At 41.3% G+C, this 17,225-nt stretch overlaps 1 protein-coding gene across 6 annotated transcripts; it reads right to left on the minus strand.

The window, feature by feature from the left end:
• Positions 1 to 108: 108 nt before the first annotated feature.
• IWS1 (IWS1, SUPT6H interacting protein) lies at positions 109 to 17,195 on the minus strand. 6 transcript variants are annotated; one of them, XM_015277201.4, is made up of 16 exons: positions 17,120 to 17,195; positions 16,517 to 16,632; positions 14,636 to 14,663; positions 14,464 to 14,518; positions 10,103 to 10,778; positions 9,329 to 9,521; positions 9,040 to 9,097; positions 8,598 to 8,698; positions 7,713 to 7,863; positions 5,336 to 5,418; positions 4,952 to 5,081; positions 4,008 to 4,125; positions 3,444 to 3,555; positions 3,180 to 3,236; positions 2,874 to 2,985; positions 109 to 513 (listed from the first exon to the last, which is right to left on the minus strand). In XM_015277201.4, the coding sequence occupies exons 5-16, from the start codon at positions 10,743 to 10,745 to the stop codon at positions 382 to 384; spliced, it is 1,890 nt and encodes a 629-aa protein (XP_015132687.1). In that variant the 5' UTR covers positions 10,746 to 10,778; positions 14,464 to 14,518; positions 14,636 to 14,663; positions 16,517 to 16,632; positions 17,120 to 17,195; the 3' UTR covers positions 109 to 381. The 6 variants fall into 6 exon arrangements, with proteins under 6 accessions (XP_015132687.1, XP_046754648.1, XP_046754649.1 ...); XM_046898692.1 differs by having other exon boundaries at positions 14,606 to 14,663; XM_046898693.1 differs by lacking the exon at positions 14,636 to 14,663.
• Between the last annotated feature and the right edge of the window lie 30 nt (positions 17,196 to 17,225).

Here is a 17,225-nt window from a genome sequence, read left to right on the forward strand (position 1 = left end):
TCAGCTCCTCCACACACCAGGTATGTGCTTTTTCTTCACATCTCAGGTATTCACTCTCTCCTCCGTACTCCACACATACGCCATCCTGAGCAATTAACAGACAGCCCCCCCAAAAACAGAAGATGTTTTATTGTCTAAAGTGTTGCAATACAACAAACGTGTGATCTGTACAAAGGACACAATAGAGCAAGTTTAAATACAATCGGGAGAAAGAAGTCCCCAAATTCACAGTCCTTGGACATTATCTTATACCAGAACCTGAACCAACAATTTAAAGATTGACTAAAAAACCCAAACGAGTTGTTAAAAAACGTTAAGGTCTCCAAAGAGTCTATGGGTGCATTGTCTTATAGCAGAGATCACAGGGTATTCTGTGAAGGGTCACAATGGCATCTTATTGCCCTCAATGCTGATTTTCACCGCATGGGCCGATCTGCTTTTTTTCCTGATATCTGTGAATTTCCGCATCTGTTTGTCCAGTCGACTCACCCCTTTCTTAGAGGTCCCCTGGAACTTAAAAAACAAAACTAATGATTACCACTGAAAAAAAGCAGACGTCCCATAGGCTCAAGAAAAGCAACACATGCAAGGTTAAACCTGCAAGAGGGATCTGAAGGAGTCCCTGGTGTGGGGAGGGGCGCACAGCTCTCCCCTCAGTTCCCCCCACATGGACATATGGTTCCCCCAGTGTACGATCCCATCTATGGCAGTGACAGTCACACAAACATCACAGAGGAAAGCTCTCCTACTGCAGAGGTTAATGGACACATGAGATGTTCACACGCTGGCAGAACATACAGTTTGGAATAGCTTTTGTCTGGAGTGTAGTGATAAATATATTGCACAATGCCATACATACAGGCTTCCTGTGGAAGCTTTTAGATGTAACTACACAGTAAGTGAGGTGGACTGAGTTGACACATCAATTCCAAACTGTAATTTATTTTGAAAGTAATTAATTAGTACTTAAAGTGTGAGATTATTGGGAAAAAAAGGAGGTGAGGTTGGAAGCAAAAGAAATGCCTAAGAAAAGCTGATCACATCGGTTACTAGAAGTTACTGCATTTCATCTCTGTGTTTTAATTGCAGCTGAAGAACAGAGACAACACAGCAGCTGTTTCACAGATGAGAAACGCCACTGAAGACAAAGGACATTTCAGTCCATAACCGCCTAGATGCAATTTCCCCTTTAACTGGACAGCAGAAACAGTGATGGAAATTTCACACCTTTTATGTTTGGGAAAAAGCAACATCCAGAATACGCTACTCGGCATCCAACTAAAGCAGCTATTGGGAACTGAGCCTCTTGTTCCATCACTACGGAACGCTCATTTAAGATGAACTCTATTCATAGAACTCATAGAATTCACTGAGATTCTACCTGGAATTTCACTGATTTTCAAAGGAGATATGCAGGTACATGCTTTAGGTTTGAGTTTTGTTTTTCATTGTTGTTTTACACAAATAAATACAAAGTTTAAACTCAACATCTATCATTTGTGCTTGCCTCACATCACTGTTCCTTTGTAACACCTCTGCTCACAGAACCTGACTGAGAGTTAGCACTGCCAAAACAATTCTCATGTTGACGTATCTCAGTGATTGATCTCCCTCCACTCTACAGTCATGGCAGGGGAGTCTTCTCCTGTTCCTGACAACCACTCCCCAAATCTTTCTGTCAACAACTGTGGAAAAGAGGTGTGAAAAACATCTTGCTTTGTCTCAGTAGAACACTGAAGTCCTACACTGAGAGCTAAGAACTTCTATGCATCTGTTCAGGCAAACCTGGAGATCTCAAGTAAAAACAAGTTTCAAGTGCCAGACTTGCTGGTATGCTGAGCACCAGAAGCCACAGGTGCAGAGCGTTGTGAGCACAGGCATTCTCACGTAATACTCATCATTTGGGTACCCTGGAAGTAACAGGCGCAGGAAACATGGCAGATGTTATGTGCTACAGTTCTTCCTGTACAAATTACAGTTTAGGCCACAGTGCGGACATCAGAGAATACACAGAGAGTTTTCCAAGTTTAATTGGGGTGTACACACTCCTTTCCTGTATGTGCAATCTGCCAACAGCTGAAGCACATGCACTGTTCACACCTCCCTTGAGGGATACCTCTCAAACTTGGGGAAGGCAGTGTCATGGCTACAGGGGCATCCTGTTGCCTTCAATGCTGAACTTGATGGCCCGATGCACTTTGCTGAGTCGTTTCTGTTCAGCAAACCGTCTCTTGTGTTTTTCCAAGCGACTAATACCTCTCTTAATAGTCCCGGGCTAGAAACAATATCTCAATTAATGCAAAGAAGGAAAGATAACAGCAGAAAGATTACAATAGTTATTACCTCTTCCATTTACACCGGTTCTACCATGTACTACTCTACCTTTAAATTAAAACCATTCCATGTAGATGGAAGAACCAAATTAAACAAGGCAAAGGCCTCTACTGAAGCTGTTAATGGCTGCCAAAACTTTGATGTTTTCCCAAACCAAAATACTATCAGAAGAATATGATACAAAAAATGGGGGAGAGATAGAAAATATCAGTGGCATGCTTATTGAACTGCTGCTTTATTTCAACATGTTCTGAAAAGAGGCCTGTAATCAAATTCTCACATTAGAGAAGCTCTAGAACAGATAACATGAAAATCTCTTTCTGGTAAGAGAAGCAATGATACCTAGGGGAAAGAATTTGATGGGCTTATTTGAAAGCAAACTTGCTGTCTACTCCTATTAGAAGAGGCACATAAAAAGAATCACTATGCTGTATAGTACCTACAGTAATAAGGTGACAAATCCCCAGGCTTACTTGCAGACAGCTTAAGTACAGAGTCACTAAGAGAGGCTATTCAACACCCCACACCACAGCACTTACCCTGGAGGACTCCATCTCCACGTTCCACTTTGGCCTGACCACATAGTCCTTGTTGGAAGGCATTGGCACCCTCGCACGGGCACAGAAACCTGGGTCTCCAGGTCTAAGAGCCCTGAAGAAAGAAAAGGACCTGTTAGATACAGCAAACTCTAACAGAAACAACTATGACTGTTACAGGGTGTTTTACTTCTGAAACAGAGTATTATCACTGATTTTTAAAGCCTCAAAACAAACTGTGTACTGTTAGTACTTTAGAAATACCTTTTTCTAGTTCAAATAAAAATAAATAAGAAAACTTTAACTCACTTTTCCTCTCCTGTTAACACTTTCTCCAGATCCCTGCGGGGAGTCTGACCACCAGAACTGCAAGAAAAATAAATTTTTATTAAGTATTCATATACAGAGAAATACAGTAACTTCAAAAGACAATCAAGTAAAGCAAGAGGGAAAAAAAAAAACTGAGGTCAGGAATAGCTGTTCTTCAATGTACTCTAATATTTGTACACAGTTTTTCTTTACGTGAGTCCAAGAAAGAAAAATAATGCATTGACATTTTTATGCTATTCCTACCTGCTTAACCTCCTTCGCTGAGGCATCTGTTCCAAATCTCTCTGTTCTCTCTCTTCTCTTGTCATGCCTTTGTAGTTTGAGGTAAGACCAAAGATGGGTCGAGACCATTCATCTAGTAAATAAATAGATAAATAAGTTAATAAGCACTGAGCCTATACATTCTTTTTATCTCCAAACCACTCCTTTCAAGGTTCATATATACTTTTCTTCAGCTGAACAGCTGATCTATGAACTCCGTATTTCCAAGAAATCCCAGACTTGCAGACAGAAAGAAAGATTTCACCCACGAAGTCTCTTGCTGTTGCTTGCTCGTCAGTGGGTTTGGGCAAAATAAAAGCTATCCTCTGATTTTAAAGCAAAACAGAAAGAAACAGGGAAAAACGCACGCAGATGGGAACCTAACAGTGTTCATTTAGAGTCCTGCAAACAAAGGGATGAGATCAAGGAGAATCTTACATTGCAGAGTGACTTCTACTACAGAAAATAACAACATGCAAAGGAAAGACTGATAGAAATTAAATTATCAGAGAAACCTCACTGAAGCAAGATAAAAGGTTTACATACTGATCAGCTTCCCTGCCATATCCTTGTTAGGTCTTGACTCTTTGGGGTGCTTATAAAGGTACATCACAGCTCGTCCAATTCCACTGTGCTTCAAGGTCTCTTGACTCACGCTTGGCAGCTACAAGAGAAAGGAAAAGTCAGAAAAAGGCAAAAAATTCTGTTTGAACATTAACGGCACCACTGAATTTTGCAGAAAACAAGATTTTGTGAAGTATTTACTCTAAACGCTCGTGCTTAATATTACCCAAAAACAGAGCCATTGTCTTCTAAGCAAGCATCCTGTAAGGATTCAAGTTCATGTGAATTCACGTGGCAAATGCATTCCAGTATAACTTAACTCAGTCAGAACTTGTGCAGATTCTTACACAAGGACAAATATTTCTAAACACTCACAGCCAAATAGTGGTGCTGCAAGAGAAATCTAACTTCTGCCTCACTATACAGACTATGCCACGCTCTTCTTATGAATGCAGAAAGGCAACTTAAACTGAACTATCACAATACATAAGCCAATGTCAATGAGGGAAGATAAGCGACTAAGCAGTCCAGATTCAAGAATCTAGAAATGACATAGCATAGGAACTCCCTGAAAGAGAATAGGGAATTTGACGTGTAGTTTGTGAGAGCCTCTCACAAACATCTCCTGGCCTGCTACTTAGCACAGCTTCTTGCTTTATTGTGAACACCAGCAAAATCGTCCTAACAATTAAGTGTCTAAAATTCCCAACCCACATTTTGTTCAGCTAGACAGAATGCCTATAACATAAGGAATACTTGTTAAAATGATGCAACATTTAAACCAATCACATCTAATTTGTGGTTTGCTTCCTCCTGCACTTTAGCACACGGCCCACCAGCAGTGTTACAGCAGTCAGCACTACACATTTCCCCACAGCATGACTGTAGACCCACGGATCAAATACAGTTATAAGTCAGTTTAAAACCTCTTGCAGGATCTTCAGAAGCTCCTCTCGTATCTTTAGTGCTGGCAGACTTCGGTCCGGAAGAGGAGAAAGCCACTCCTTAATGGCAGACATTACACCACTATCGATGAATGTTTCCTTGAGGTCCTGCCTAGGAAGTTTAAAGTACAGAGAATCCACAGTCATATAACGTATCTGGATCTTAAGCATAATGGTCCCTCAAGTGCAACAGTAGACTTGAGTTTAACAAGTAAAACTAGGTGTCATTTTAGTTTTGTTGCCACCTATCTCCAGTATTTACCCAAAATGTTTCACTGCATACTCAGTACAACTGAAATGTCACCCTATGAAATCCACCCTATTCCACTGCTCCCCAAGATAATAGCAGCTCCAAGACAGACTCACTTTTTAAGATGCATAACTACAGTTGGAAGCAAAGTTAACTTCTTCAGTGCAGGTTTCTTTTGTGTATTCAGCTGTCGATCCTCCTGTAAGGAGTTGAAAAATTACAAGATAATCAAAAGAAGAAATCAGCAATTCTCATTCATTACAGCATTTACAGGAAAAGAGCTACTGTATAACTGGAGAAGTGCACTTTCGGCAGGATGACACTAACTTTATCCCCTACGCCACTCCTTCCTACAGCTCCAAAACACATTTTATATGATGATTTCTTAAATAAATAAACAAACAAAATCCCCTCCTTAATCAACATTTTCATTAAAGTATCACATTAGGAGATTCCCCCAAGAATTACATGCTTTTCTACTTCATGATTTAAGTCTGTTGCAATAAACTGGAGTTCTGCAGGGTCCTCCATGCGAGGTACGTGTAGCTTACCTAGAAACTCTGATGGTAAATTCACATCTGAACAATAAGAACCAACTAACCAAACAGTAAAAAGTGAAAACACATGCATTCATTTCACTGATGAATATAGCTGTATAATGCAGAGGTTTAGGGTAAAGCGTATTTACCCTAATTAACATAAAAGTGTAATTAACATAAAAGTACACAATTGTGCATCATGTGCTAGAACGAATAGTGTCAGTTTCACAATTACGTGACTATGCTCCAAGGTCATTATTTCAATATCTATTCAGTACTTGACATCAAATATTAACCTAATGAGGTTCAATAAGGCCAAGTGCAAGGTGCTGCACTTGGGTCGGGGCAATCCCAAGTACTTATACAAAGTGGGGGAAGATCTCCTTGGGAGCAGCCCTGCAGAGAAAGACTTGGGGGTCCTGGTAGATGAGAAGCTGGACATGAAGCAGCAGCGTGCGCTTGCAGTCCGGAAGGCCAACTCTGTTCGGGGCTAAATTAAAAAAGGGGTGGCCAGCAGGAAGAGGGAGGTGACTGTCCCCCTCTACTCAGCTCTTGTGAGGGCCCACCTGGAGTACTGCGTCCAGGCCTGGGGCCCCCAGTACAGGAAGGACGTGGAGCTCTTGGAGCAGGCCCAGAGGAGGGCCACTAAGATGATCAGAGGGCTGGAGCACCTCTCCTATGAGGAAAGGTTGAGGGAACTGGGCTTGTTTAGCTTGGAGAAGAGAAGGCCCTGGGGAAACCTCATTGTGGCCTTCCAGTACTTGAAGGGAGAGTATAAACAGGAAGGGGAACGGCTGTTTTCAAGGGTGGATGGTGATAAGACAAGGGGGAATGGTTTTAAACTGAGACAGGGGAGGTTTTAGGTTGGAATGACCCAGGCCATTCTATGATTCTACGAAATATCAAAAAGACCACTACGATCAACAGCTCTGTGTCCTGATGTGTTAACACCTTTCCACTCACACTTAATTCACTGAAGGCTCATCCTACACAGAGGGTTTTTTTTATTACAAGGAGCAAGTCTTTTGTAATACCTCCCACTCCTCTGCCCCAGAACAGCCCGACAGGCACACGATAAACAACTGAACTGGAGCTTCGTTCTTCTCTCCAATACTGCAAACTTTATTGCTTCATTTAGAACATTTGTCCATAGAATGGTCTGGGTTGAAAAGGACCACAATGATCATCCAGTTTCAACCCACTGCTATGTGCAGGGTCACCAACCACCAGACCAGGCTGCCCAGAGCCACACCCAGCCTGGCCTTCAATGCCCATCATTTTGTCCAAGACCAAGAGTCACAGCTGCCTCCCAGTCCACCCTCTTACTCTCCCCTCCCTCCCGAAAACATATTAAGAAAGATTACTCTTTCTAAAATTGCCCCCACTGCTTTTAATGAGTTCCACATAACAGTTAACTTTGACTGCTACTCCAAGGCCACTTCAAAGTGAAAAGACAAGACCCTAACAGACCTTGCACATAACATATTCAACACAAGTTCCTGAAAGAGGAAGTCTGCCAAAACAAAATTTCCCCCTAATTCTATCTTTCTACCATTTTACACATTACTGTCATTCAAGCACTTCAGAAATGGCTTCTCAGGAATAAACAGTTAAGTCCTATATGCTAGTAACTGTATAATGAAATATAGTTCCTTTCTCAGTGTTTGATATACAAACATTTTATAAAACATGTGCTCATCTCTTTTTACAGAGTAACTGATTTCCAATTATAAAAGCATACCATGTTTAATAAAACAATCTTTAAAACAAGTAATTTCTCTAAGTTTCAGAATAAAGAAAATATTGAATTCAGACCAGCAAAATAATAGTCATCAACTGTTTAGATATGCACAGCACATAGATTACTACTTCTGAGTACCAGACAATCACCTCTATTTCACTGAACACAAAATAGAAATTAATTTTAAGTGTCTCTGGAACCCAGAAAACTCACCTCTGCAGCTTCATTCATCTTCACAATCATAGCACTGACCACATCATCTGCATCACTAATGAAAGTCCCACCATCACGATTTCGTCGACGCTTGCCACTCATACTCTTCTTTCGTTGCAGCATCATGTCAAAATCTGACATGAAGTCCATACTGAAATGCAAGAAAAGAGTCTGCTCATAGGAGTTTAACTCACTGTTTTTGTAGAAAATAATTCTGTATTTCTCTAGTATCACCTTTCCAAAGGCCTTCCAGAACACTACTAGAATTCTGTCTCAATGTCCCTGCAAGGTATTAGATGTCTTCAGTACACTAACTGGAAAAAATCAAAGGGCTTGAGTGGTTCTGAGGTGTGCTCAGAAGTCTGTAAGATCTTACTAAAGCAGCTAAAGACATCCAGGGTAAAAGTGCTAAAGCTGCCACTGAAGCTGTCAAAGATTTAGCTTTCCTGTACCTGCAATACATTCCTCTGACACTACTGGAGGAGACAAGGACAGAAGAGAGAAGGTGAGGTCAAATCTTGCCACACGTTATCCCCTATGAGGGAACAAACACAACTGTGTCTCCAATGCTACTACAAGCAGCCTAGTACTGAACTGCTAGAAGTACAGGTAGATGTTTGCTTCATTAGTTATTTTCAGTCAAGTTTTGATGGAAACTCCAAAATGCTCTACCTGTGCTGCTGCTCCAGTTATCTGCTATGGATAGCCAAGTGACTAAACCGAACAGAGAGAACCTTATGTCACAGTCAATGAGAATGTGTTTTCTGTTGAGACAGTGTCCTTCCCTTGCCTGTCTGCTGCATGAAGTCAAGCCAGCTTATGGAGAGGCTCTTCTGCAAGAATCTTGTGTTTGCTATTAACAAAGTATGTAACACATCAACTTACTGCTTCCCTCTTTTGACATTATCATCAGAGTCAGACTCATCTGCCGTCTCCTTCATCTCTGCATCACCCTTCTCTTCTTCCAAGTCTTCCTGGTTAAAACCCTGACAATAAAGACAGTACAAGAATTAAGACTGAGCATCAACTCAGGTACCCAACTTTCACGTTCTCAAAGCTTCCCCTAAACCCTCTTCAGACTTACCTGGAAGAGGAACAAAAGATTAATAATTTCACCTACAGCTTTCACACCAATGACTCTCAATAGAAGAGTGGTTAAGATTATTCAACATAAAGTCTATCTCAGAAAGTCCAGGAGAAAAAAAGGCTTCCCTCCTGAGACAGAGTATCTTTCAACAGGAATGCAAACTCCAACAGGCATTCTGGGAAGAGCTTCCTATGAAGATTATACTGGCAATTAAATACAAACCTCCACAATAACACTTACTGTAAATTCCTCTTCTTCTTCATCACCAGATTCTCCAAATATATCTGCAATCAGATTCCTGGGAAGATAACAGAAACATTTATCTATTTACACAGCAGCAGCGAGAACACATTTTCTGTGAAATTTCTAGCATGACTGAGTGATCCACCCCTTTCATTTTGCCACACTGACCTTCCCCCTGGCAATACCAATGAAGGTAGATTCTGGCTGGTACTCTTCCATTTCCCTATTCACCATCAGTGTCACTCCCTGCAACCCTGAAGGAATTCATATTCCCAGAAGCACTTACTCTTGTTCATTTCCAGATTCACTGTCACTGCCAAACAGATCTTTCTCTTCCTTTTTCTTCCCAGTATCCTCTTTTCTTTCTTCCTCTTCTTCACTATCTGATACCATACTTTTCTTCCTTTTGTCAGATTTCTCTGAAGCAGCATCACTATCTGATTCTTCAACATCAGAAAGGATTCGTACTTTTTTTGCAGCTGCCAATGGAAAGAAGCATTACTACCTGCCCTCGCAACCGAAGCGACAACGGGAACGCTTCGACAGCTGTTCTTTCTCAAATTCAACTTGAACGGGAAGGAAACCAATTAGCATTCCTACACTAAAACAACTGCTCTTTCAAAAAAGAAAATACGTCCATTCTGAAGTTTGTTTTATTCAGTCAATAACTGAATAAAACTCCATACAGCACACCTGTCCATACAAACTTTCAATTTCAAAACTCTCACTCCTAGTGTATTTAAAACAAAATAGAGGGAAAAAATGACCAAAGAAATAACAGCAAATCAAGAAATAACTATAACAGAAACAATCAACATGACAACAGATTCCAGTATAAAGCAAGATTGTAGATGTAGGATATCTTTTACTTCTGTTAAACCCACTTATTACGCCAAAATACTGGATACATATTCACACAGAAGTGCAGTTAGAACAATCCCCTCACCAAGGAGTGCTCTAAGAACAAAACTACTCTGCGGTTTCACATTTATCTTAGATACTAATTCTATCACTTCTGCTTGTCAGATCACATTTTTATTTTCACATTAAAGTTTCTTACGTGCTTTCTCATTTTCATCCTCACTGTCAGAGAGGATAGCTGTTTTCCTCTTCACTGTCTTCTCCTCCTCTTTCTCATCATCATCACTGTCCGATATTTTTCGTCTCTGAGGACCTTCTTCTTCACTGTCAGAACCCTGAAATCCTTCTCTTGCTTGTTCATTATCTGAATGGTGAGAATCATTCTGTACCTCCTCTTTCCTGTCCTCCCCATCACTATCATCAGACTCTATTTCTGGTTTGTGCCTGGCAACACCCTCACTCTCCGAGTCACTGGCCAGCTGCTTTTGGAGCTCCTCGCTCTCTGAGTCACTGGCCGGCTGCTTGTGGAGCTCCTCATTCTCTGAGTCGCTGGCCGGCTGCTTCTGCGACTCCTCATTTTCAAAGTCACTACTGTGATTCCTGTGAGGCTCTCCATTTTCAGAGTCACTCCCTTGATGATTTAAGGCATCTTCATTTTCAGAGTCACTTAAGTGTTGGTTTGGACGGTCCTCGGTATCAGAATCACTGTCTTTCCCTCCGTGAGCTGCTTCATTGTCCGAATCGCTAACATTGTGATTTGGAGGCTCCTCGTTATCTGAGTCACTGTCTTTTTGCCTCGGTACATCTTCATTTTCAGAGTCTGTCATATGAGGCTCTCCCATTTGCCCATCATCTTCTCCATCACTGTGTTCATTCTGAAAAAAAAAAAAAATCTCAGGCAACTTAGCAAAAAAAAACAATGAAGACAACAAAAAGCATTCCCAATTTGTGCTTATCCTTCCTCCTCTTTGACTGCCCGACCTACTACAGACTCAAATACTTTCTCTACAGAAAAGATTGTTAGACAAACTGAGTCAAAAGACTATCAAATACCACAGATCAAGGAAAATCTTCAGAGATCAATGGAACTGTGTCCATCCTGCTGCTCAAACCTATTTCAGAAATAGTAACAGGAAAAAAAACAACAAAAATGAAGATGTTCAAGAAGGGTCCATCTCCCTAAAGGGATAATACTTAAAGGCTTCCATTTAAAGAGTCCAAACTTCAAAATAGATTAGCCCAACTCCCCTCAAAATAATCAACCTCCTCCTATACTGGTCATTTTCTTTATATGCCAAATAAACATTTTTGTATGAAATATATTTTACTGAAACTGTACATGCACTGTTTTCTGAATGAAGCTCAAGAGAGCTTGCGGTCTTTCATCACTTAAAAACATGTTAAGATCAGGAGCCTATAAAAAAAAGACACAAAGCTTTAGTCAGACCATTTAGAGTATTATTAACAAGCTCTGTGTCTTGACTTGTAACTATATAAGAACAGTTTCAACACTTCTGTCTCTTAAGCTCACAGCCCCTGTGCCTACTCAGGTATCTATTTGTAAATACACCAACCTTCTTTAAAACTGTAGTGGAACACAATCTTTTATGTTTTCTACCCAGCAACAACGGACATTTATGGGAAAATCTATCACAAGACACCTGCCTACATCACCACAGACAACAAAATGTTGTTTTATCTTCAAAAGATTTAAGTTCTGCATTTGCCCAAGAAAACAGATTCTGTTGAATCCCCATTCCTTAATTCAGCACGCCTACATGGTCACTGTCACCACAACCATTTTCAGCCAGAAAGGATACTGGAAAGAAACCGCTTTTCTACATGACTCTCTGCTTCACAGAGAGACTTTCCAGGGCGACTCTGCCTTCTCGGCTGCAGAATCCTTCCATGAGCATCTCCACAAACGGAGTATTTCTTGGAATAGCAGATAATTACAGCTCTCTATGTCCTAAACCTTCCAAGTCTTGTTACCAATTTTACTGGGAGAACACATTTGCTATTTTTCTTTTTCCACAGTCATTCCACTCCCACATTCAGAGCCATACACAATAATGCAGGTATATCTATCCTACAGTTACAACAAACAGCTGTTATTAATCTTTATAACATATAGATAAGAAGGAATTTCAAATAAAGCAAAACTTCAGTCCCTTTTAGGAATTACTCCTCATACAAACTGTTCAGTACAACAGTTCTTAAGATATTGGATCTTATGCATTTACTCCCTTGGCTAGCACTTGATACAACTGTAAATTTAACATGACTGAAATATAACTAACAGAGAATTACCATACAATGGGGAAAAAAAAGGCAGGACCACATAAATGTACAACGAGCACTCCAAATACAACTTCACTATTTCCATGTTCCTTAATACCATAACATGAGCACTTTCCTCTCTGGCAGCCTTCTCAATCACACTGCTGGTACCATTCTGCAGTTCTCATTTCTGATCACAGACCGGAAACGTGTTTCAATTAAAAAACTAAATCAGGAGTTTTAAACAAAAAGATTAAATACCTACGGATTTGAAAGTGCACAACTGAGGAAGACCATACACACAAACCACTGTTTGTTACAGGATTTTATTTTCTGTTCTTCAAAATATTAATTTGAATGCCCTCTCCTACCAAGCTTGAAACTAAGAACATGTATACCATGTATTTTCTCTCACCATATGGTTTAAGATAAAAGAAAGCTTCAGCTGCTTAAAATAGCATTATAGATTGGATCATTGAGAGGCACTGAAATGCAGGTGTGCATTTAATTTGACTTGCTTCGCCTGTTTTTTCCTGATTTCAGATGTCTGATATTGAACAGGTACTGACAATTACAACAGCTATAACAAAGCATTTTGTTAAACATCACCACAGAACACAAGAGAAATAGAACTGTTTCAACTATTAGGCTCATCACCTTCCATGCTGTAAGACTAAAAAGTCTTTAGTAAACATTAAATAGAACTGAAAGAGCAACCTGAATCCATAGTAACTCTTTATCACTCAATATTTCTACGAGCAAAAGTGTGGCTGCAGGTTATACAGCCACCTTTTCAGAATACATGACTAAGCTACAAAAAACTTCCTACACGAAACACTTGGTAAGTGACTCCAATTAGACAGCAGCATTACTAGAGCACTTTACAACACACTGAATCTCTCATCTGCTACTGCAAACAGTCACACTTGAGAAGAAGATGCTTGGGGAAGGAGAGCATGCACACATCTTAATTAGCTCCCACTGTGACTACACGGTGCACTACAAACCCCAGTGATAATTAGTTTTTCAACTCCACTGTGATATTGTCACCTACAGCAGAACAGCTGAAGAGACAGCCTGGGAAGCAGCAGGTAATGCACATGACCCTACAGAGGCTGTGCAAGCAGGCACCCCCCCCTGCTCTGATCCCAAATCAGGAAAACACAACCAAAGCCGACCCAAAGAGCAACATTATGTCAGCCAAGGGAAGCCCTGCAGGGACGTGACACGTACTGCCTCATCTCAGCACCACCATACAGTGGCTGAGCATCATCTAAAGCAGAGCTGAGACAGCTGACCCACTCGGAACCTGGGCACAACAAGCAGGCCCTGTCCACAGCCATCGGCGCAAGGTCATCCAAACACAATTAATACATCCCTGAATGCTCGGGAACGTACTCGATACAAAAAGCAAGAGCAACTTCACAATGAGATGATAACCTTTGTAGGAGGGTGCTGGTCTCTCCTCTACCTCCCTGACACACCTCCCCCGCTTTCTTTAAAGAGCAATTTGTCTCTAAAAAGATACGTTCCAAGAAATCAACTATGTAATTTAGAGTCCTCTGTTTTTATTTGTCCAATTACTGAATTAAAAGAACAGAAATCCTTGGAAACAAGTAGGTCTCAGGTAAATGCTACCACATTTTTCTCTAATTCCTTTGCTTTCTTTTCTTCCTCCTCTTTATCTATAAACTTTTAAATTGAGATGTCCTTAATATTTTTATCTGACAATTCCATAACATGAGGCTTTAGTACAGTATAATACAGAATACATCAAAATCAAATTTACAGTGTTATCTACATGAAAATGTCATCTTGAAAGTAGGTTTTTGGATCAACATGCAGCCACTTTTAAGACTTACTACTTTGACAATTCATTAAGATGAACAAAATTGACCCATCCCCTACAATCTCATGAATGGCAGCTGATACAACTAAGGCACACATAACCACTGTAGGCAGTTCAGGAAGCTTGTTTTCAGTAAAAGATATTTGTGTGTTTGTTAACAGTCACAGTCAAACCATAACTTAAATCATGAAGACAGCAGCAACTTGGTTACAGCGTACAATCTAAGTCACTGACGATTTCCATATGGACCTGACTTGTACAAACACTGTAAACATGATTTAATATTCGTTACTGTACTAAAACTATGTGCCATCTGATTCCATTTGACCGAAATAGAATCGGTAAGGACATCAAAGAGAGCATTTATAGATAAAGTGGGGCTGGGGGAAGGAAAGCCAGAAAAGAATTGTGGAAAAGGAAAACCCACATACCTGAGACCTACTTAAGTAATTCCTCAGGATCCCCCTTTTCTTTAAAGTTAAGAACCTGTAAAAAAAGTTGGAAATTTTAAAACTTCAGTTCTTTATATCTGAGCTCTGAATTAGACAGGAAATAGGAATTAAATAGACTTAACTGATTGGGCTGTCTCAAAGGTATTATTACCTTTGAATGTCATTCCTCCCACATACTCCTGAAGATGAAAAAATAAGAGGATGAGAGAAAATTAAGGATAAATAGAACAATAAATTACTGAAAGCTACTCTCCTTTCAGAGACAGCAGCTCCACGCTGTCAGCTGAGTTGCACTTGGAGTTTGACTCAGGAAAGCATTAAATTACTAGGAATGGAAGAGTAAAAAACACCTAAGAGTCACTTTTTTTTTTTATGATTTTAGCCAAATCAAGCCAAGCACTAAGGCCTGAAGGTTCATGTTTACTACCAGATAAAGAGGTTGGCACTAAAAAGTGCCATTGGGGATTTTTCATTTGTTTGTTTTTAAGTGGACTTTCTGTTTCGTCTACAGAAGAAGATTCAACAGCTATCACGGAGCAAAGCCCTTACAATGCTGGAGGTACATGCAGAGAACCAATGAGCAGTGACAAGAAGTCAGGCTGAAGATGTAAATGGTCAAATCTTTGTTTCTTTAGTGCAGATTTGCAATAACTTGATGACAGTAAACAAAATTAAAATTCAACAGGAGCACAGAAGAACAACTGATCAAGTTTTCAAACACTGAAGATAAAGCTTACTATAACTGTAGCAGTATCACAGCTCTCCATTGCTCTCATTATGATTCTTTCCCATTAAAACAGAAGTACAAAATTCCTATCAAAGACAATTATTTCTGTCACACAAAATCATATTTCTTCCCCACATGGAAATGCCGACTGTCTCAATGGCAGATGCTGACTGACAGCAAATCCCCTGCAATCCAATTTCTTTCACCGCAAATATCGCTATCCAAAGAAAGAAATCCGAATGTGCTTTACACTCAAATTCAAATCCAAATCCTCACTTCCTAACTCTGATGAAAGCACAAATTCAGTAAAGAAATGAGGATTGCAAGTTACTCCACAGCAGCTGAGCTTCTGAAACATCAATCTGTTAGAATACACCATACCATGCATTTTAAGCAATTTCTTTAAATGGATGCTGAGGCCAATGGATGTCAAAGTGAGTTCTGATCTTCATGCAACATGCAACACAATTTGCAAAGCAGAGTGTAATGGCTTTAATTTTAATTTTGATGAGCTCTCCATAACAAAACTCTGATGGCAGAAGATGGGATTTTCCAGGCCAAAATCCTCCTAGCAAGGCCAAGCAAAACCTAATGTCATTCTATCACCTCAAGACACCAGAAATTCCTCAAGATTAACCCCAGAGCCGTCCCAGACACAGGAGTTACTTTTTTTTAATCAGAACTTCTTTACAACCCCAGGAGTCAAACCACAAGTAAGAGCACCTCTCCTCCAAATACAACACTGTATCACAACACCAGCACGTTTTCAAGGGGCCAAGTTTCCAAAGCACAGAGCTCTTCAGAGGAGGAAGAGCCATCTTTCCACACAGGGAGAGTTATTCTTTTGTGAATGACAAAGTGAAAAGCGTACCACAGAACAGACTTCCCAGGCAAGGCTCACGTCCAAAAGGAAGGATGGAAGATGAGAAAGCATTTATTCTTTGGTAAGGAAATCTATACCTCCATGACACATAGCTTTACATTACTGCGTAAAATTTAAAGCAAAATTCCAAATTCTTCAACCCACTGCTCAGAATTTAAAATCCAGAAAGTTTATCTTCTTGCAATTAAGTGCAAGTGTTGCACTTTTTCTAGCACTAACAGTGACTGCTGTTACAACAATTGAAGACCCTACAGTCAAGAGATGAGATGAGAGAAGACACTCATTTCTGGAAGTAAAGTTTTGCCACACAGAGCCCTTCAGATCAAATGAATAGACACTGAAGACTCAATTAAGGATGCAATACACCTTTAAATAAAAAATCAGTTAACAACAGACCCATCTACACAAAGCCCTAACAGTACCTCTGAACGGTGCCCTACACTTCCATTCTCAGATCCAGAATGCTGCTCGTTTCCTTCATCTTCAACATCAGATCCCGAATCTCTTTCATCTTGCACCGGAGTAGCTCCACCATCATCTACCCACGGGAAAAACAAGGGAAAATTCGGTGACATTTCTCAACACGTACCGGGCGCTGAAGGTTCTGGGGGGCCAGCAGTCGGGCCGGGGCACAGCCGGGCGGTCACACAGGGACACGGCTCCGACAGACTGCCTGGCGCACAGAGCGCCACAAACCTCCCCGGAACAGAACAAGACGCCCTCAACGCAAGCACACGGCGGCTCCCCACACGGCCCAGCACACCGCAGGCTGACGCACGGAGCGGCCCCGCGGTGCCGACCGGAGCTGCTGCCCGCTGCCCCAGAGCCGCAGCCGCCGCCGAACACCGCAGGGCAGGGCGAACCCAGCCGTCCCTCCCTTCGGGCCTCAGAGTCCCTCCCGCGCCGCTACCTGACTGGTCCCCGCTGTAGTACTCGCTCTCCATGGCGGGCCGCCGGCCCCGCCGAAACCCGGGGGCTGGCGGCAGGGCGAAGCCCTCAGCACGGCGCTCACCGCTGAGACCCACCGCCTACGAACACCACCGCCGCTCGGCTGCACAGGCCCAAAATGGCGCCTCCCCTCCGAACGACCGCCGGCCGCCCAAGCGCATGCGCGAGTACCGCCAGCCCCTT

Source organism: Gallus gallus, chromosome 9 (genome assembly GCF_016699485.2).
Source record: "Gallus gallus isolate bGalGal1 chromosome 9, bGalGal1.mat.broiler.GRCg7b, whole genome shotgun sequence".
NCBI lineage: Eukaryota > Metazoa > Chordata > Aves > Galliformes > Phasianidae > Gallus > Gallus gallus.